At 37.3% G+C, this 22743-nt stretch overlaps 3 protein-coding genes across 4 annotated transcripts in view; 1 reads left to right on the top strand and 2 right to left on the bottom strand.

Moving 5' to 3' along the window:
- LOC133527580 (diacylglycerol kinase eta) overlaps window positions 1–12298 on the bottom strand; it is a 137057-nt gene extending 124759 nt beyond the window's left edge. For both annotated transcript variants that reach the window (XM_061864640.1, XM_061864649.1), the window contains exon 1: window positions 11792–12298. In XM_061864640.1, coding sequence (XP_061720624.1) covers window positions 11792–11965 — 174 coding nt within the window. In that variant the 5' untranslated portion in view covers window positions 11966–12298. The remainder of the gene's footprint in view (window positions 1–11791) is intronic.
- Window positions 12299–12434: 136 nt separating this feature from the next.
- On the top strand, window positions 12435–14493 carry LOC133527746 (tubulin beta-4B chain-like). The gene is made up of 2 exons (XM_061864900.1): window positions 12435–12632; window positions 13150–14493. Exons 1-2 carry the CDS (start codon window positions 12576–12578, stop codon window positions 14434–14436), a joined length of 1344 nt encoding a protein of 447 aa, XP_061720884.1. The 5' UTR covers window positions 12435–12575; the 3' UTR covers window positions 14437–14493.
- A 3359-nt stretch (window positions 14494–17852) lies between these two features.
- LOC133529973 (uncharacterized) lies at window positions 17853–22684 on the bottom strand. The gene is made up of 2 exons (XM_061867769.1): window positions 20036–22684; window positions 17853–19862 (listed from the first exon to the last, which is right to left on the bottom strand). Exons 1-2 carry the CDS (start codon window positions 20432–20434, stop codon window positions 19086–19088), a joined length of 1176 nt encoding a protein of 391 aa, XP_061723753.1. The 5' UTR covers window positions 20435–22684; the 3' UTR covers window positions 17853–19085.
- Window positions 22685–22743: the final 59 nt, after the last annotated feature.

The raw sequence follows: 22743 nt of genomic DNA, 5'->3' as shown, positions 1-22743 counted from the left end.
TTTTCTCGATCTTTCAAAAGCTTTCGACCTAGTGTCGTATGAAAAACTATGGGAGAAGTTGCAGAAGGCGGGTCTTCCCCAAGAACTGATAAGGCTGTTAAAATATTGGTACAACAATCAGTATAATGTTGTGAGGTGGGGGATGTCGGTCTCGGACGGTTATAGAGCTCAGTGCGGAGTAAGGCAAGGGGGACTTACATCTCCACTGCTGTTCAACATTTATGTTAATCAACTGATCGTCGAGCTCAGCAGCACCATGGTTGGCTGTTCGATCGGTGGCAAAATGATAAACAACATAAGTTACGCCGACGACATGGTGCTGTTGAGCCCGTCGATCAGCGCTATGAATAAATTGTTAAAGGTGTGTGACACGTATGCGGAGTCTCACGGGCTCATCTATAACATTAAAAAAAGTGAGATACTCATCTTTCCAGCTGGTAATAAGACCCTACCAATAGTTGAGCCGGTGACACTCGGAGGTGTTACCTTAAACAGAGTATCCAGTTTTAAATACCTGGGACATGTCATTACAGAGACCCTAAAGGACGATGCGGATATTGAAAGGGAACGCAGGGCACTGGCAGTAAGAGCTAATATGTTGATTCGCAGGTTTGCGCGTTGTACAGTGGAGGTCAAGAAAACATTATTTATGTCGTATTGCCAATTATTCTACACGTGCAGCCTGTGGATCAATTGATCAATTATACGAAGCGCTCTTACAGTGCTCTGCGTGTCCAGTTCAATAAAGGCAGCTGCTGCAGTTCAGGATGCTGTTGGGGCTACCACGCTTTTGCAGTGCCTCAGGCATGTTTGCGCAAGCACGAATGGACGATTTTCATGCAATTATGAGAAAAAGAATCGCCTCCCAAATGCATCGCTTGCGGGGTAGCACCAACAGCTTGCTGGTAGATATAGCGGAGAGATGGGACTGTCCATTTTTTTGTCACTGGGCGTCAGCTCATCGTCCTGTGTACCAAGACCCCAAATGAAGCCGTGAGACCTAGGTTAAGATGTACTAACACTAATATTGTAAGTCTGTATATAACTAACAATCTATGGGCAAATTGGCCTGAAATAAAGAAATAAATTAAAATTAATTAAAATTAAAAAAAAAAACTACTTACTAGATCTCGTTCGAACCAACTTTCGGTGGAAGTTTGCATGGCAATGTATATCATATATTTTTTTTAGATTTTTCATTCTGTTATTTTAGAAGTTACGGGGGGGGGGACACACTTTTTACCACTTTGGAAGTGTCTCTCGCGCAAACTATTCAGTTTAGAAAAAAATTATATTAGAAACCTCAATATCATTTTTAAAGACCTATCCATAGATACCCCACACGTATGGGTTTGATGAAAAAAGATTTTTTGAGTTTCAGTTCTAAGTATGGGGAACCCCCAAAATTTATTGTTTTTTTTTTTTCTATTTTTGTGTAAACATCATAATGCGGTTCATAGAATACATCTACTTACCAAGTTTGAACAGTATAGCTTTTATAGTTTCAGAAAAAAGTGGCTGTGACAGAATCGGACAGACAGACGGACATGACGAATCTATAAGGGTTCCGTTTTTTGCCATTTGGCTACGGAACCCTAAAAAGACCACCAATCTTATCGATATTCTATAACAGCACCTCACATTTGTCAAACAATAATAGAATGCTGCTGGTCTACCGAGGCTTGACGAAATTAATCCTGGTAACAAAATCTAAAGGTAATTTTAGAAATTTAATAAATAATTTATATTCTAAAAACTTTCACCCTATATTTACTATATTGACTGGTTCTCAAATTATCAGTCACTAGGCAAACCTCTTAGGTAAAAATGTAAATTTTCTTTAATATTTTTAAAATTGTTAATTTCATGGTTCAGATTTGGTATACGTCACGAATTGATCAGTAAAATAGAACCGGAATAATAATAAAAAAAACAACAATGTCCAGCTGCCATTTATATGACGGTACGCAGTGCCCATGCTAACAAAATTCATCATTAGGTACTTGGTTTTGTAACATTATACTGCATTAAAACTTATGTTTCGTACTACACCTAGATCCCAATTAGGTACCTAACTACCTGGTTTAGTATGTTTTGCTCAAGAATAAAGTGTAATGTTGTATTGGTTTTATAGGTACCTACGCTATCTACAATTAATATCACATAATATCATAAACAACCTTCATAGGCAAGGTCACTACCCACTAGGCCAGACGACCTGTCTGCTAGTGGGTAGTGACCTTGAAGCCGATGGTCCCGGTGTTAAATCCCGGGAAAGGCATTTATTAGTGTGATGAGCACGGATATTTGTTCCTGAGTAATAGGTGTTAATGTTAGTTTGGGGCTTGGTCGATTTGAGTACGACTGTCTCCAAATATTTATTAAATAATTTATTATGCATATTATGGCTAATGAACTAACACAAGATCCAAAACAAGTGAGAGTGAGTGAGATTAAGCGCAAGAGTTACAATAGTTATTTGTTTTACAAGGGGGCAAAGTTGTCGTTTAACCGCTCGTGTTAATATTGATACCCAAGGAAGCGAAAGATTCTATAATTGAACCACGAGCGTAGCGACAAGTGGTTCGAAAAGTGGAATCTTGAGCGTTGCGAAGGATTCAAGGCACGAAGGTTCTCTGATAGAGTAAACTCCCAATGTTACCGGTAATATTCCCAATACTACCGGGTATTTTTCCAAAGTTACTGAGAACAATACTATCTGGAAGTAATTATCAAAATAAGGCTTAACTGTATAAAATAAAATATACATATAAATCAGTATAGTTGAGTATGAAAATATAACAATCAACATTTTGTATAGTAATGATCAGTTTTATAAAAAATATCAATTAAATTGTTTAAAATAAAATGAGCTTTATACATTTTTTTTATATAAAAACAAAGGTACATATATAGTAGTGTCCGACCGAAACATGTTTTTTTGCCGAAACCGAAAGTTCGGTTTTGGTTCTAGTCTCGACCGAAACCGAATTTTTTATAGACGTATTAAAATTGCCGAGTAAAATATCGATGGACCGCTAGACCTTTCTTTTTAGGCGTATGAACAATGAAATATCTATACTTCGTAGTTGGTACAAAATAAAACAATTTTAGTAAAAATACGTTAAATAAAATGTATTATGAGTTTAATCTTAACAATCAACCAAGCTTCAATAAGGGCTATTCAATTTACTAAGCGGACACTTATACTTACACCTCTTTTAATATGCTAATTTAAAACAATTGTTATATACATAGCTCACAACTACTGCTACATATTTGTTCCCTAATAGTCAAATATTTTACTCGATGGACCAAATTAATTTGGAACATTGCAAGTTAGCTGTGCAATCATGGTGCACACTGCACAGGCAAATATTAACTGCAAGAAATCGTAAATATGTTCAAATTCTCCAAGTCAAACGTGAATCAAATAATAAAAAAATATTTAGGGAGCACCGTAGGCTTGAAATTTTTTCAAAATACCGGCATAGAAGCGACCCGGCTAATCCACAAACAGAAGTATTCTCATGCGGCTATTAAAATCTAAATCGAAATTATAAAGAAACGAGGCGTTAGCGTCGCGTAGGAACACTTTGAAATTGATTTTAATTGAGACGTTCTCAAGTAAAAGGTACCACATCGTCGCTTACCATAAGAACGAAATTTGCTCGTATCTTTATACGAATCGTTTGTTACTCGTATACCTCGAAATCAAAAAATCCTTGTAGTTTTTCTCCTATTCGCGTTTCGCCGTGATAGCGTATTTTGTTGTAGCGTGTAATATCGGTGGTATATTTTATTACTCGCATATTTTTTTAATAGATTTTTACAACAGTAGCAATTTTTGATGAAGCATGTCTTATCAATAGCCTATTTAGTTAGCCGCATATATTTTCAATTTATGTTTACAACAGTAGCAAATTTTGATTCAGCATGTATTATCAATAGCCTAATTAGTTAGCCGCAAATAATTTTAGTCGCATTTTACTTGGGTCGCATATTGTTGTAGTGCATTGTATTAATCGTAAAAAAATTGGCTATATCACTGGGATATAATAAAAATATGGTCGCTTTTTAACCTCATTGTTACAGCCATATATTAACTAGCTTTGGAAACTTTTTGTTTTGGTAATCTACCTCTAATGCGAACACGATGATTTGGGAAAGTAGCTGTCGAAATTTAAACAATTAGTTAATCAATTGATTTTATTAGTCACATCCGTGATATGCACAACGAGGTTACATGTATCACACTCATAACCGAGAATAAATTACAAGTGCGAAATTCATTTACAAAACAAAACTATAGAGGTATAGCGCTTAAAGGAAATATCGCGATATATAATAACGCATTAGAAACAAATATCTATCGAGGTGAAAAGCGACTACAGTGAAGAAAGGCAGGAAAGTAAATATACTATGAATTTTATACACCATTGTAATTGACGACCAGAAAACATACTACAAGAAAAAAAATCTGAAATGAACGTAAAGCAGCACTTTATGAGCAACTGTACTAAAAAATAATATTCATATCGGCGTGAGAACAATTGTTGAAAGAAAGCGATGTATTTTTGCCAGGAACATTTAAATTTTCTTCACTAGAAGAACTCAATTTTATAGCGTAGATACGTGTTTCTTGTATTTTTTTACTCAAACACAATTTACACTATCCAATTCAGTAAGTATTTTCCCATCCCGCCTTTTTTTTAGGGTTCCGTACCCAAAGGGTCAAACGGGACACCATTACTGAGACTCCGCTGTCCGTTCGTCTGTCACCAGCCTGTATCTCATGAACCGTGATAGTTAGGCAGTTTAAATTTCTACAGATTATGTATTTCTGTTGCCGCAATAACAACGAATACTAAAAATCAGAATAATAGTTATTTACGATACAAGTACAGAAAATAGGAAATTCGCAACGAGTGGTGATAGATTAAAACACGACCGAAGGGAGTGTTTTAAATCGACACGAGTTGCGAATTACCTATTCGCACATATATCGTACAACGTTTTACAGTACATATGGCTCTTTAAAGTTTGGACATACGCACGGAAAGTCCTCATTCCATTCCCGCACGCGTGCGGGAACATAGCAATCCAATCACCGAAGTTAAGCGGGCGGGCGGGATCAGTACTTGGATGGGTGACCGTTTTTATAAATAATGGCTCGGAACCCTTCCTGAGCGAGACCGACTCGCACTTGGCCGGTTTTTCATCACTTTTAAGAGGCGTTTTTCTGTTGTTTGCTTCAAACTGACTCTAAACTTAGAAACGTTTATGCTAAAAAAAAACACAAACAGCTACAAAAGTAAAAACGCCTTAAGCGTGAACGGAATGGTTTTGACGTTTCTTTTTTTGAAATACAAATAATTGGTTTTTTTTAATACATGTTGCTGGTAAAGTTGCGCCAAGATCTTTTACTTGCTTCAATGACAGATGATGATAACAATGATCACCAATGACAGATGGTGATAACAATTGTACTAGTGGTGGTTCAGGTGCTACAAGCTATTGTCTATTTTCCAGCTTGGTTTTATATTTAAATGAAATGATAATTCTCGTACTCAATATTCGCCTAGCTTATGTAATAATATGAAAAATATGTTTTCATAACATTGGTACGAGTATGTTACTTAGTTCACGTCCAGTAATTTTCTCTAAGATTTCTTTAAAAAAAATCTTAAAGCTGATATTTTTGGTTTTATTATACTTCTAAGTATACATACGTGCTTAAAATATTATTTAAAATAGATAGAACAGTAATTAAACTTTCAATGAATTTTCCAGTCTGCACTTTTTTCTTTATTTTATGACCTCTGAAATTCTCGCATCCGTGAATGCGAAGCTGCAACAAATATACGCCAACAATTCTACACAATACTGACTGGGCAACAAACATCTGTGCATATAACAAACGTCGGCAGTTTCAAACTTGAACATTATGTATAATAATGCCAAGAGTACAAAAAATATATGTTTTTGTACCATGTGACTTAACACGTTAATAGCATTTCCACACACAATGTGACAATTAAGTTCGCTTAGCGGATTTACGACAGCTAATTGCATTTAAAACAAGGTAGGTATTTCAAAAATCAGCATTTAAGAGACATTCGCTAGGCTTTTGCAAACAATAAAATTGTACGAATAATCCGCAGTAAATAAAACTTGTTTTACTCAGATTATACTCATTGCGTAGGACGCGCTATTTGACACTGTTGTAACAGAGCATATATTGAAAAAATGCTACTTAATTTCCTTAGATGTGTAGATTATTATTATTAATTACGTAATATTAAGTTCATTTCATGGCAAGTGTGCAAAATGTGTTCGCCTACGGCTCATAAAAGACATCTCAGTACTCGTACAATAATGACGCTTTGACAAATGCACACGTACTCGTACTATGGACGACGTGTTTTAAACTTTTGCGAAAAAATGAAAATATTTATTTTCCTTCTTTGTTGTGGAACGTTCCACATTACAATCTATAAATTGTATTTACAGACGTCAATCACGATGAAAAAACAAATCGACCGGCAATCCAAAGATGTGGGTTCGAGTCCCACGTTGACCATAGTTGATCATCGTTGGTTTTTTTATAGTCATTGACATTTATACGAGTATATACAATCTATAGATTTGCGAAAAAATACAATAAAACAAATCATCATTCGCTTGCCCTTATCCCATTCATTTGCGGTCGCATGTCTTTTTTTTCCATATCTTTCTGTCACCCGTCATCTCATCGTTCACTCGCATTCGTTTCATGTCATCTCTCACACAATCCATCCACCTTTTCCTAGGTTTTCCTCTCCCGTTCCATCCCTCCACACTCATTCGTAATACCTTTCTCGTCACGTGACTTTCATCCCTCCGCATCAAATGCCCATACCACGCAATAAAACAATATTGGTTACATGATTATTACACTTACAGTTACGAATTTTCCTTTGAGCTTGAATGATGTTGTCAATTCAACGCTACATTACGTTGAGCGATTAAAATGCATTGCAAAAATATATTACAATAACTCATTATATACACAAACACACAGTTGTAATTTAATATGAATGTCGGAAGTTTTATTGAATCCAACAACTTAATTTATTTAACAGTGATCTATTACATGCATACAAAAGCAAATATTCAATGTATTAGTACATAACTATAGAGGACAAGAAACGAAGGGTTACAGGCCAAGTAGATATAGACAGCCGAGCGTAGCGAGGTCGAATAAGGGATACGCGGCCGGCAACCCCGCTTCTCGTCGAGATTTGAATAGTGCTTTTCTCAAACTTGCAATGAAATAATAAATAGGATGATGATGATTATTATTGTTTCATGTCCTAATGTGATAGGTTATTCAGTGCGTGGGGTATTTAAATTATTTTGGCGCTACGACGCACGCCATTACGCTTTTTTTTCTTTTTTGTGTTTTTTATTATTACTTTGGGGTTTTCTAAAAGGGAACAAAAACTACGACGCATGGTTTAGTAGATACAGCCCTATAAAGATTCCTGCTTGACTGAAAAAAACTGTATAGGGCTGTATCTCCTAAACCGTGCATCGTAGCGCAAAAATAATCAAATTTTTGTTCCCCTGTAGGACCCTGAAATAATATTTAATAAACACAAAAGAGAAAAACAAAACAAAAAGACAACAAAAAAAACATAATGGCTGAATTTTGCTTTTTATGGTTGAATGCCAAAACGTCCCATGATTTGACGTTTAAATACAAAAGAAGGTTACTTTTACAGGCCAAGGTGTGTAAAGCTGTATGAAATTCCTTTAAATATCATCATCATCGCACCTGATATGTACCTAGTTGGTTACTAAGTTCTGTTACTCGATTTGCAACCTCTTTATTTCCGTTAAAACAAATGCTACCGAAAAAATAAAAAATGACATAATGTGGTGGATTTGTGAGCTATAATTATATACCACACATAACGCTTTCGTCGTATCTATAATGAATTGGGGCCTAAAAGAGAATCGTATCGCAGTAATTGCAATGCACAAATGTGGGCACCCGCCAAACATGATTTCGAAATTGCTTGAAAACCTAAAAATCACCAAACAATTTGTTTATCGCATAATTAATAAATACAATAGTACTCAGAGCTTCGATGACCGCAAGAGGTCTGGAAGACCACGCACCGTTCGGACCCCAGCTCTAATAAAGGCAGTGAAGGCGAGAATTGCAAGAAACCCCGTCCGGAAACAAAAGTTGTTGGCAATACATATGTCTGTGAAGAGAAGCTCCCTAAAAAAAGTTATCAACGAAGACCTTGGACTATACGCTTACCGCAGACAAAAAGGTCATTTGCTTAATGGAGGATTAAAGACTATGAGGCTAGAGAGAAGTCGCGTGCTATTGAAGCGGTACGCACAAAATGGCCACCGAAAAAAAATTTCCATTGAAGATTGTCGTAACCGCCAGAATGACAGAGTGTATGCAAAAAACAGTCAAGAGGCGATTGCGGCTGTTCCGAGCGTGCAACGAGGCCCTCATCCCTCTTATGTGATAATTTGGCTGGGTGTGTCATACTCAGGGCTAACACAGGTTCATTTGTGTGAAAAGGGTGTGAAAACTGGGGCCAAAGTTTACCAGGAAACCGTTCTCGAACCAATAGTGAAGCCCTTAAGCCACACCCTATTTCAAAACCAGCCATGGGTCTTTCAACAGGACTCAGCTCCTGTACATAAGGCAAACACAACTCAAACCTGGTTTCAAAGGAACAAAATTGACTTTATTGCCCGAGAAGACTGGCCGTCCTCCAGCCTTGACCTTAACCCCCTGTATTATGCCATATGGCAGGTTATTGAGGAGAAAGCCTGTGCTGTGTGGGGCTTACCCACACAAATCTCGACTCCCTCAAGCGGGCCATAGACTAGACATAGGGCGGGACTGTGACGGAATTAGACATGACAATCGTGCGTGCCGCTATTGATGACTGGCCTCGTCGTTTGAAGGCCTGTGTCAAGGCCAGAGGAGGCCATTTTGAATGATATTGTCATATTTAATTCCTGATTTTGTGTACTTCATTTTAATATATAGTTTATTCAACTTTCGTTCGTATATTTTATGTAGATAAAGATTATTGCAGTAACAGAATTTAGTAACCAACTAGGTAGTATTTCCGGACCTAATTTGAAGTTAGTCATATCAACATTTCGTTACAAGTTTGAGAAAATGTACATAACTAAAACCAAGTTCAACTTCTTTAGTTTTGAATAATTTACTTGTGTGCGTGTATAAAAATTGTGTATGTGACTTTTAGAATTAATTTAGTCATATCGTAATTTTAGTTTCCTTATAGTTTTTATTATTAATTTTAATGATATATGTATTTTGCCTAGAATTAACACAGAGAGTAAGTTAATTTGCTGAATAAATGTTGAAGTCATGACTAAATACATGTGACTACATACTTTTTAAATGAAATGATTACAATTATAATACAATCTAATACTAATTAAAAAAGTAAATATCTATTAAATAGTACAAAAATTAAACTAAGCTATTAAACCCAATCACAAAAAGAACACGACTTCCAACAAGCCGGCCTGCGGCGCGGCGTTGACTCCATTACACTGGCGGCGTTACCCCTCTGTACCGCTAGGGCGATACGCTAGAGAGGCACGCACCCGCCCTGGGATCCCCTGTGAAATCGATCAGCCGTGTCGACAAAGCCCTCATGAATGCCTTCATATCGGCCGTCCATGGGCCCAGTCTCTACTGCGAGCGCCGCAAACTCATAGTCGTTAACTAAGGTCGTGTACTCGTATTTGCGGCGCTTGAGAATCTGGGGCTGGCCGGCCGCAGCGCCAGCCTGGGTGCGGGTCGCCTCAATGTGGAACTGTACAAGGGTGTCAACGCACGTTGTGTCCCACTCAAGGGCCCTTCCTAATTTCCACGGCACCAACGTGGCTCTGTCGGGACACTTGCCGTCGTCTCTCACCATGCCCACTGGTTCTAAAACTGCAGGCATAGATACGGTAGCAAGCGTGCGACGGATCAAATCGTTGACAGTGCCATGGCGACATAGGCGATCGGCGCTTTTTGAGAAACACATATTCTGGACCCAAGCCTCAAGCCTATTGCTATTCTTAAGCTACTTGGTTCCGGAACCGTGCCAGTCGGCTTCGAAGGGAGAGCTTGTAGATGAATTATTTCGATACAATTAAATATTGTGTTTAAATAGCGGACGCTGGTTTTACTTTTTATTTTTCTTTTACAACAGCCAAACGCAGCGCGGCAATGATAGTTCCATTCAGCCAATTAATTAAAACAAGTTTTAGTGAAATATTGTGTTAATAAGTATTGTATTTATGTAATAACAAATATTTATTTACAATATAGGCGCGTAATAAATGTCAAATAGCGAAATAAAAATCATACAAAGTTTTTGAACATTTAAACTCCTTGGCGTGAACGTATGGATTACGGTCACAAATAAATTAAAAAGTAGGTATAAAGCACTAGTCTGCGAAAATAACTTTGCGAACGCTAAACAGCAATACGTTATTTCTACTCAGAATCACGAGCTCTTTCGTTCCTAATAATAATAAATAAATAATGGTGTACCACAGCGCTTTCCTATTGTGTCACCATAATCCTTATACTTTTTATAGCGGTAACAGAAAGGTAATTTCGCTCAATGTAGATAATATATGTAATATATTGGATCATTTTTGTCTTTATTGGAATGTAAAGAGCTGAAAAATCACAGAAAACTTCGCATTGGAGAAAATTGACATTTTATTAAAGAAATGCGCAACAAATCAAATTCCAAGTGCTTTAAACAGAAAGATGCACATTATAATAATAATTTATATTATATTGTGTAATTAAATATAATAAACTTTTCGTCGAATCGTAGCGATTCCAAGAAGTACTTTTATATTCATTGACCACTTTGTGAAATAAAATCGTGCCGGTTGGTGACTTTTACAGTCGGGCTATATCCAAAATTGTTAATTGTGAATGTTAAGAGGATAGTGGAAGATGGTTACAACATAAAATCGTAGTCCCCTGTTTGCTCTTTAGGTCTACATAATTATTGACATTATGGAAAATATTGACACATTTAGATGAATATTAACCATACCTTTGTCCCTTCGTTTGGCTTTTAACATTTTTAAGGTTCCGTATCTCAAAATGATAAAACGGAACCCTTAGCGGACTACTTTTTTGGCTGTCTGTCTGTCAAGCTCTTTATCTTTATCTTGGAAACGCGTGGAGCTATCGAGTTTAAATTAAAACCATATTCACTGATCTAGGTTAATGGAAAAAAACCTACATTTTAACATTCTCAAATGAATCAAAATTATAGGGTACTTTTCTTTTACCTAGAACTATGTCGTTTACCTAGAATTTAAGTTCTTATACTCAAGTACAGAGAAAAATCTGAAATTGAATAAGTGCCGACGAAATGTTAATTTCGACTTGAAAGAACTGTTGTTATTGTTAGCTGACTTTACAGACCCTCCTCTACTTTTCTTTCGCCCTATTACTTAAATGAATAGGTAGGGGTAATTTAACAATGTACAATTTGAACCACAGAGTTGAGCGACCTGTAATGTTGGTTTATGTTTAGAACGTGCCTACTCCAAGTTAAAGCATAGAAAATCGAAAATAAGGCCGGAACTCCAGGCACATGTTTTCGTCCCCGCCGCTCCCCCGCGACTCCCCAGAAACATTGACACTTGTCACGCCCATAATTTTTTCAAATAATATTTCTAATGTTATGAATGATAGATATACAAAAACTATATTTACCAGTCTACCAACACATTTACTAGTAGATATTCTGCGAAGCAAAGGTTGCCGTTCATTTTCATTTTCACTATCAGTGCTGTCTTCAGAGTAAACAGTTTTTTTCTCTTTTGAAGTCACATTTTTCTCCACTAATGACATCACTCGGCAGTCACTAGTTCTAAAAACACGGGACATATATTTAATATAACTACATCATACAGAAAATAATATTAATTCCCATTAAATTATACGCGCACTCGATTGCTACACTGTCATTTCAAGCGAGCGCCATGACACTGATACAGCCGCTGAAAACAAAACAAATATCAAGTCTGAAAGCGAACCAGCGCCCCCTGCGGCGCTCTTGAGAACTCGGTGGCGTGGCAGTAAAGAAACAGTGCAAATTTTTCACTCGAATGCATACGTAGTTCTCTATATCATTTGCAGATGGAGCTGTATGCAACTTTAAGATTTTAATTAAAATAATTTAAAAAAAATAATGTACGTTGCAGCCTTCATGCCGCAGATAATTATATTCTTTGTTGATTCATATACATGGCTGGTTTTGTAAATAAAATGACATGTTCTAGAATTTAATTTTAAATTGTTTTCTTGGTTTCAAACGAATTTCATTAGCTCATTTTTATTTGAAATCTGACGTTATGCAGGCGATTTAGGCAAGCGTTGGTTTTTAGTATATTTCTATTTAGATTAAGTTTTATGTTAAGCTTCACTTTAAAATTTTATTCGATAATCTGAAGTAAATTGACGAGTGTTCATCCTTTATATTTGATAAATTTACAAGATGAGAGAAATAATAACACTTCAAGTTGGTTCTTGCGGCAATCAGATTGGAGGAAAGGTTAGACGTTTTGTTAATCTGTGAAGTTCATTTTGATCGGCAAACCCCGTTCATTGTTTCAGTACATTGAAAATGAGGTTAGGCAAAAATACGTACCCTAAGTTCGCCTTTAAAACATAACTTCGCCTTTCTAGCATGAAGTCATAAATCTGCTATTAATTGAATTCATAGGCGTATTCAACAGAAAATATAAATAAGGCGAAGTTGGGAACGTGTGCGGTTGGGAAATTTTACGCAGCTCTTTATATCTGGAGTTCAATGGATATTTCGTGGTAAAATTATTCTAATATCTTACTTCATCCAAGTTATGTTTACCAACGGTAAATATTTTGCTAATCAGTAAGAGCCATATGGCTGTTGCCGTTTCATATTGCCATGGTTAGTTGTTCGTTTATGTATGTTCCTAATACCTATCTTTTATTCAGTCTATTTTCTCAGAGGGATAGCTAGTTGCGGTGATCACATAACATTTTTACTCAAATATTGAACAAATACTAAACATTTCTCTTTGCTGCAGTTTTGGGAAGTAATATCGGACGAACATGGTATCGATCCCAGTGGCTGCTACCACGGTGACTCTGACTTGCAATTGGAAAGGATTAATGTCTATTACAATGAAGCATCTGGCGGAAAATATGTCCCACGAACCGTATTAATCGATCTGAAGCCAGCAACGATGGATGCCGTGCGCTCTGGTCCGTTTGGGTGTTTGTACCGGCCTGACAATTTTGTGTATGGACAACATGGCGCTTCTAATAATTGGTCAAAAGGACATTACACAGAAGGTGTAGACATTTTGGAATCTTGTTTGGACGTAGTCAGAAGAGAAGCTGAAGGATGCGATTGCCTTCAAGGATTTCAGATGTCACATTCTCTGGGCGGGGGCACTGGTTCTGGTCTGGGTACATTACTAGTAAACAGGATAAGAGAAGAATATCCCGACAGAATAATACTTACCTTTTCTGTGTTCCCTAGCCCGCGGGTATCCGATTGTGTAGTGGAACCTTATAACACGACCCTGGCCGTGAACCAACTGGTTGAGAATACGGATCACGTGTTTTGTTTAGACAACGAAGCACTGTACGACATATGTTTCAGAACCCTGAAGTTGACTACACCTACATATGGTGATCTAAATCACTTAATTTGTGCAACAATGTCAGGTATCACGACCTGTTTAAGATTTCCCGGCCAATTAAATGCGGATTTGAGGAAATTAGCAGTGAACATGGTACCATTCCCCCGACTCCACTTCTACACTCCTGGCTTCGCGCCCTTAACGTCAAGAGGAGCTCAGCAATATAGAGCGTTGACAGTTCCAGAATTAACTCTCCAAATGTTTGACGCCAAAAACATGATGGTTGCATGTGATCCACGACATGGAAGATATTTAACAGTAGCGACTGTGTTCAGAGGAAGAATGTCTATGAAAGAAGTAGACGAGCAACTTGTGAACATCCAAAATAAAAATAGCACTTATTTCGTGGAGTGGATTCCCCATAATGTTAAGATTGCAGTCTGTGATATACCCCCACGAGGGTTAAAAATGGCATCTACGTTCATCGGCAATACGACAGCTATACAAGCCATATTCAAGAGGGTATCTGAGCAATTTGTAGCAATGTTCAGGAGGAAAGCGTTCCTCCATTGGTATACCGGTGAAGGTATGGACGAGATGGAATTCTCGGAAGCAGAGAGCAACATGAATGACTTGGTCTCGGAATATCAGCAATATCAAGATGCCACGGCGGATGACGAAGGAGAATTTGACGAAGAAGCGGAAGGCGAAGGGTTAGAAGGATAGTGTTAGATATTAGGCGCGCATATCGTTGGTTAAACAAATAAATATAGAAGCCTAAAATTTTATTTTATTTCAGTTATATGAAATATTTTGTGGATTGTCTTTTGAAAAGACAATCCATATATTTATAATTATCTAAGTTTAATTATCTCTCCAGATTGCGCGCGGAATAGTCGCTAACGTGAGAGTCAGAATGGCGGGTGTACCTAAATAAAATCAAATGAAAAGCATACCATATTTTTGTACTTAATTTGTACTATTTAGTACCTCGTTTAAAAAAATTTGTACCTCACGGTACGTAAAGTTATCATCAAAAAACAGGTCACCCGCCATCCTGACAGTCAGAATGGCGGGTGTACTTTATTACGCTTTTTGTACCTTCATATTCAATTATAATATGAGTCATTTTATTTGTGCTTTCCAAGTTTTACTCATTTTATATTTTGCTTGCTATTACAATTTTGCAGGCGTTATAATTTTTCAAATTATCGATTTCATTTTTAAGAAAAAACGCTAAGGTACAATTATTTTTATTACGCCAGGATTTAGTACCTTTAATGTTTAATCTGTTAAGTTCAAATAACTCAGAAAATCATGTCTTAAGCGTAATAAAGTACACCCGCCATTCTGACTGTCAGGATGGCGGGTGACCTGTTTTATGGTGATAACTTTACCCTTAGGTCGCATGGTCCGACTGACTAGTCCGATCAATCGGAATACGAATATATTTTTTTCCCGCTGGCTCGATTGATCGGAATATAAGGACTTCTCTAATTCTCGTAGTCCTACTATCGGAGTAACGGGATTTTAAAAGTTCGTCTAGTTCGATCGATCGAACCACGAGACCTTGAAAAATCCTCTTAATCCGATCACACAACTTTTATTTTTCCTGTTAGTCCGACCGATATTTTTTGGTTAATTTTGTACTCTACCAACATCTGGTTTTTAACACTTTTCTGGTAACAAAAGTGTTTTCTTACTTTCGACGTGATCCTGGGTAGGAATGGAGTCGATTGGCATCAAAAACAACAACAAAATGACCTTTTTCTCGCACCCTGTATGTTTTACCGGAAATCTGTTACCGCCAATTTTCATCAATTTGAAATCGAGGGATGGTCTCTTAAGGCCATTTTTACCTAGCAGCACGGGATCTGGTAGCTACCCTTACTGACCCAAAATCTAATTCCACCCTGTAGGTATATTCTTAACCCAAATTTTATTTTAATTTAAAATCTTACATATTTATCAGAGAAAATATAGAAAACTTATCAATTGCCAGTGTCTAGTAGTGAGTTAAGATGAGATAACGTTTATGTGTCATTAGCCGGACTTAGCAATAATATCAAGTCTACAGTTATGTCCGATCAATCGATCCAACAGGAAGAAAACACGACCTCGTGGTTCGGTCGATCGAACTAGACGAACTTTTAAAATCCCGTTACTCCGATAGTAGGACTACGAGAATTAGAGAAGTCCTTATACTCCGATCAATCGAGCCAGCGGGAAAAAAATATATTCGTATTCCGATTGATCGGACTAGCCAGTCGGACCATGCGACCTAAGGGTAACTTTAAGTACCGTTAGGTAAAATTTTTTTTAAGAGGTACTAAATAGTACAAATTAAGTACAAAAATATGGTATGGTTTTCATTTAATTTTATTTAGGTACAATTTTTTTTAAACTAGGTACTAAATAGTACAAATTAAGTACAAAAATATGGTATGCTTTAAGGAGGTACTAGATAGTACAAATTGGGTACAAAAATATGGTATGGTTTTCATTTAATTTTATTTAGGTACACCTACCATTCTGACTCTCACTCGCTAACGGCAGCCGCGCTCAATATGGGCGTATCTGGCGCGCGCGGGCGATAAGATTGTTAGTAGTTGATGGCGCAGCTAAAGCGTGTGCCTGCCTTGCCGCGGCGCCCTCGGAAGTGAATGATGTATGTAACAAAGAGTATATAATCACTACGTAGTATGTAAATTGAAAATTGTCAGAAAGAGAAATATTCTTAAAGAGAAATTGTCAGAGGTGTATTGTCAAATAAAGCATTGTAGCGACGTCAATTTACTGCTATCTTTCGACACATAATTAACCCTTTTCCAGGCATAGTACGATTTATCGGCCACATACGCGCCATTAGAATTTAACATTAGCATTCCGATTTAAGGTTCGATTCATTTGAGTTTCATTCGTTATGAGAATAGTTTGTTATAATATTGGTAGTAATTGAGGAGTGGTGTATTTTGAGTTTAGTGTCGCATGCGCCGGAAAGGAATTAGATGACTTTCAGGAAATGTTACTTGTCTTCAAATGAATAATCAAGGCTGGATTAATTGGAATATATTTGGATTTTTGGGAAAACCTTGTAGATTGGTGCAGCATGGAAAAGGGTTAAAACTAGAACGCCATTTGACTTTCATCCTTAATCTTTTACTGATCAGTTAAATTTGTTAAATTTCAAAAAGTGGCGCCATCTAACAGATCAAAGGCCAAAGGTATAGCAGCATCGTTCGAACAATGGCGCCATAACATTTAGGGAGTGCCCGGTAAGATGGCGCCACTTTTAGATATGTAACAAATTGAACACATCTGTGAAAAAATAAGTATCAAAGTCAAAAGGCATCCTAAAAGTTTTGTCTAGGGATGGCAGTAAATTTACGTCCCTACAAAGTTTTCTTTGACAACACAACTCTATTTCAAATTCTCTTTGGTGGCACGTCACCATGTACAGTCAGCAACGCTATTAGGTTGGCCCCTTATTTTTGCTGACTGTTCTTATAGTTGTGGCTGTATCTGTACTAGGGAACGGAATTATTAGGGCATTGAAAATAGCTCCGCTGGCGAGCATGCTCTGCAGCGGAGCTACTTTTATCTTTCATCACTTTCTCGTAAACGCTGTTTTTGTATGCCAGCATACTGAGATGGAATGAGCAATATTATGCCCATAGTTTACACGAGACGCTGCATTCTACGGAGATATTAGCTGACGATGTCTCGACTCATCTAAACTCGTTCTCGTATGACATTTTTTCACGTACATGCGAGTATCGCACGAATCGGTCAGGACCGATTTTCATACGAGTTTTACCCGTCAATTTACGTGATTCGCTGCTAATTTATCGACACTTGTTACCACTTGGTGGTCAACTGGGCCCGCAGAGCACTGAGCCTGCAGGTTCAGTTGCCCACTTCGTTTTTTTCCTTTTGTCGGGGTCTGCCTAAAACGCAGTCTGATTAAATCGCGTTATGCCTAGCGTTTCGGCGGTTTGGGACCACAAATGAAAATGACCACTTTTAATGCTGCGGCCACATTATCGAGATTCGGCGAATGTTCGACCTGTCGCGACACGTATAGCCACGTAGTTCGCTGTGGCGCGAATCATTTGGGCGAACTCGAACTGTGTTCGGGGTCCTGTCGGTTTCTTGCCACACATCAAAGGAATTTTATCGCGACAAAGTTCGTGCAAGTGGCTACACTTCAAGAGTTCACGCTTCCTCTATCTTGCCGCCAGATCCACATTGACCGATCTAGTTCGCCCGAAGCTTTTATCGCGACAATATGTGGCCATGTAGTTCGTGTTCGTTGTACCGCGAAGTTTTTGTCGCGACAACGCGCCACGAATCTTCGCCCTATAATGTGGCCGTAGCATAATAATGTCCACAACTCAAAATCCTTTAGACGCATAAAACCACAAACGCGAAATACCAATCCCAGGTTTTTTGGTATTTTGCGGGGTTAGTATCACGGTCTAATTAGCAACTCGTCTATAGGGCTACTCGTCTAAGTCGAAGCTGGTCTACATCACCTTCGTCTAAATATCAATTGGTCTAAAAAGCAGCTGGTCTACAATTTTCTAAGTAGCATCTCGTCTAAATAGCAATTGGTCTAAAAAGCAGCTGGTCTACTCTTTCTAAGTAGCAAGCATCTCGTCTGAGTTGCAATATTATTAGTCTTTCTGATCAACTTTTATTAAAGGAGCAAACCTGCCAACCCTGAAATCTCATTAAAAAAATTACCTGCTTCATACATTTCGTCCGATCAGAAGTCGACATTTTGTATGGGGGGTCCAATATTTTTTTCAGATTTCAGGCTTAGTGCCATAACAAAAGTTGATCAGTATAGCCTACCTGATCACCTGGTACAGTCGCCATCAGATATTTCGGAGCTGTGGAGGTGGGTGACAAATATCGGAACAACACCTTTATTTTCAAGGCGATAAAGATGATGTTGCGATATTTGTGACCACTTCCACAGCCCCGATGTGTCTGATGGCGGCTGTACAATTTGACCAGTGAATTAAAAATCACCCTGTATAAATAATCCGAACGTCCTGTTGTGCTAACTACCTATTGTTGACACCAAGAGAGGTATATTATAATTTACCATCCATAGATGAAATTGGAACAATTCCTCAGTATAATCGTACAAAATTCGTTTTTAATATGAGGTGGTGACAAGTCAATTTACCGTATGGCAATTAAAAGAATTTTCGTAAAATAAAAGATTTATTTAAAATAAGAGATACTCCCATAAAATAAAATGTTGCACTTCAGCTTTATTGCACATTTACTTATCAAATTAAATATTAAATCTACGCATATTTCAACTGCCTTTTAATTTCAGTTATATTTTCCAGACACTCAAATTAAGACGTTAGTTTTCCTTCTTGAAGTTTTTTAAGTTCATTTATATAGTTCTTGTTAAACGCAATATCCTTCTTTTTCCTGTTGTTTGCATTTAAAAAATTGTTTGTTATTTGAATATCTTGTACCTTCGATTCTAATTTTATTTTTTCTAAAAACCTGATGAACGTAGGTTTTGGAGGCACACGGTTCTTTAGCCGACGATGCCATGCCTCAGTACTGTTTGTAGTGCGGTGCATTTCTTCGGCACAACTAATCATCGGTAAATTCACCCATTGTGTGTGGACGTATTTATGAAACTTCCTCATTACTATGGAATCTGTAAACGCCTGTAATATCGTTACCCACGCATCCCCAAGGTAAGGTGTTGGCAGTAATGGCAGATTGGCTGTTAGTCTGACAGCTTGGCGTTGTTCGGCCGTAGAAGTGAAGTTTATTTTTTCGGCTTTTTTCCAAATAGCTTTAGAAAAGTGGAAAAAACATCCTGTTAGTTCTGTATCTGGATACACAGCTTTGAAGGTTGTGTATTGTGCCATTTCGTAATCGCTTTTATAATACATAATATCAATGCATAGCTCGTATTTTAGAATATGGAATAGTCTTTCATACGTCTTTTTTGTTTTGTCCGGGAGTAGAGCGTACACCATCGGCACAATGTTTGTGGTTTCATCAGTACTACCTACATCCATATGAAGAGAAAATAGCTGTTTAAAGGGTTTCGGTACCCTCTTGAATGTGCCGTCGCCGAAAAATTGTCCATCCTTTTTTTGTTCATAATTTTACGGGCCGCTGGCGAAGAAAACACCAGAATTTTATCATTAGTTCCATCCTCAAACACTAGAAAATCGCGTCCCAAAATGTCTGGTACTTTAACTTTACTTAAATCTCTGGTTTCCGTGGTTGAAACCTTCAAGTACGATTTTCGTCGCCTATATTATGTATCCTTTTTGGATGAGTATGGCGGTATTTGAAGGATAGTACGCTCGGTACGATTGTGGAAGACCAGTGCATTTTTTTCGTAAATTTCTTTCACTGATGCATAATTTTGGCAAACTTCTTTCTTGCAGTTAACCAACATAAGTGCAACTTCATTTTTAACAAAGTTTTTTCTGCAGGCATGGGCGGATATATTTAAAACTACGTTTCTTTCTTGGTTTAGTTTGAGAGAAGCACTACATTCGCCTCGGTTAGCACAACGCCATAAAGATCTAGAATCCATTTGGTTGACTTTATTTAACGTATACCGGTAACCTTTATGAAGAAGACAAGGGTGCCGCCTTTGACTTTCTATAAATACAATTTCGGGATTTCCGTGTCTCGAACCTTCCCCCGATGGTTCTCCGTTATCCATTGCAAGTAAGCGGAATTCATAGAACAATGAATGATAATTGATAATTATATCGCGGAAGAATAACAGAAATGTCACAGCTGTCAGCTACTTAATTTTTATCTATAAGTGGCCTGTTCAATATAATACGAAATAGTCATGTAGGTACCTATTTAATGCAAAGGTGCATTATGCCAACACATTATTAAACAGACTTAAAATTGCATTTCACATTGCAATTTTAACTTTAATGGCGTAACGACGAGGACGCCACAATACGCTGAAAAAAATATTGGACCCCCCATACAAAATGTCGACTTCTGATCGGACGAAATGTATGAAGCAGGTAATTTTTTTAATGAGATTTCAGGGTTGGCAGGTTTGCTCCTTTAATAAAAGTTGATCAGAAAGACTAATAATATTGCAACTCAGACGAGATGCTTGCTACTTAGAAAGAGTAGACCAGCTGCTTTTTAGACCAATTGCTATTTAGACGAGATGCTACTTAGAAAATTGTAGACCAGCTGCTTTTTAGACCAATTGATATTTAGACGAAGGTGATGTAGACCAGCTGCGACTTAGACGAGTAGCCCTATAGACGAGTTGCTAATTAGATCCCGTGATACTAACCCATTTTGCGGACTTCTAAAAAATATTACGCAAAACGCCAACTACGCATAATACCACAAACGCGAAATACCAACCTGACGTGTTGTGGTGTTTGGCGATTTTATTTATTACGCAATATACCAAACACTTACAATACCACAAACGCGAAATACCAACTGGAACTTGTAAAATATAATATTTACAATCGAAGTATAATACCTTTCATCAACAACAGCCATTCGTTATCTAAAGAGGTTTCATTTTATAAGGACCTACTTGTCTAGATAATTAAAACTAATGTCTATGATTTGATTGCAAGGAAGATATAGTTGGTCAAACCAATTTGTCAGTAAATAAGAACAAAAAAAACTATACTCATCCTTTTCTTTTGGATGCTAGTACTAGTGTAAGACAAAGATAGTGTGACTCCCTCTGTCTATGTTTGAAATGAGATAGCCCTTTGACAAACTATATGTCAGTATATAAACAAACCTTTCAAAAAGATGTGTAAAATGACGGAAGCAGGAAAAGTTGTATTCACTGTGAATCAAAAGGGTTTTCCGGCATTATACCTCAATGGCTATCGATACAATAAATCAAAAACCAACAAATCAGAAGAATGATTCCGGGACTGGGCAGTCAGCATGAGAAAATGTTCAATGGCTGGAAAGTGCAGGGGTCAAAATGTCCATACGAACTGGCTGTCTATGTGGTAAAAAGTATGAACGTTGTAATGCCTTAGTGTCAAAATGTACATATAATCGTGGTCACAATGGTCTAGTGACAAATGGTACACATCTTAAAATGCAAGTACAACAAAAGGGGTGATAGACGAAACGCTTGATTGATATAACGTGCTTAAGTTTAAATGAATAACTGTCAAAAAATTAACTAGACATGAAAAAAAATTGGTGTTTTTCTCCAGCATATCCACTTTACCACGTGAAACTGCACCACTACAACTGGAGTTAGATGCATATATTGCTGCTTGATTGCACTTTTAAAAATACTAACGGCAATAATCATATGTCGCACTCCAGCGGGCGATATGCGGGCACATCAAAAGTAAGTTTCACATATAAATCAATATATTTTCAAGTTTTCAGAATAAGGTATTTTTACTAAGTGTCCTATGTTATTGGTAAAATACTGTTGTACCAATTTCTTTCCCTCCCCTTTTGTCCGCCACTCGTCGCGGCTCATGACATGTTCCCGCCAGTCTGTACGAAATGTGTAACTCGTCCCGCCATTTTTTTTAACTATAAGTACTAAAAAATCTACATGGGAAAATTCTGATCACGCAAAAGTATGTTATTTTTTACCTCTCTGTATATTGTATTTATCAATAAATTAATTTTATTTCTACGCTGGTAGTTGCATATTTAAGACTGATACATGATAACAGGTTAGTTACAAATACTAAGTATGTATACTAGTAAATAACGTTGTTTTTTGGAAACCTTACCACATGACGTGCCCGCAAATTCCCCTACGAGCGACAACTACGTCTGATTAAAGTAAAGCCCGCACGCGGCCTAACAAACAGACTGTATGTATACCAGTTGCGTAACCTGGATATACCTAGATTTATAGATTCCTACAAGTGAACTTTCGCCATATGATTAAATAAATAAATTACGACACATCATTACAAATTATTTTATTTCAATTTATAAAGTACCGTAAGTTAATCACAATCAGCTACCTCCTTAATTAGGCACTTA

This window comes from Cydia pomonella, chromosome 1 (genome assembly GCF_033807575.1).
Source record: "Cydia pomonella isolate Wapato2018A chromosome 1, ilCydPomo1, whole genome shotgun sequence".
NCBI classification, from domain to species: Eukaryota; Metazoa; Arthropoda; class Insecta; order Lepidoptera; family Tortricidae; genus Cydia; species Cydia pomonella.
This window is presented reverse-complemented; position numbering and strand designations above follow the sequence as displayed.

Excerpts from the sequence above, each read along its gene's own strand:
- LOC133527746 (XM_061864900.1), top strand. The coding sequence starts at position 12,576 with ATGAGAGAAATAATAACACTTCAAGTTGGTTCTTGCGGCAATCAGATT. Across the intron at positions 12,633-13,149 it reads GCAATCAGATTGGAGGAAAG|TTTTGGGAAGTAATATCGGA; the intron begins GTTAGACGTTTT and ends TCTTTGCTGCAG.
- LOC133529973 (XM_061867769.1), bottom strand. The coding sequence starts at position 20,434 with ATGGATAACGGAGAACCATCGGGGGAAGGTTCGAGACACGGAAATCCC. Across the intron at positions 19,863-20,035 it reads TTCAAATACCGCCATACTCA|AATTATGAACAAAAAAAGGA; the intron begins TCCAAAAAGGAT and ends AGCGGCCCGTAA.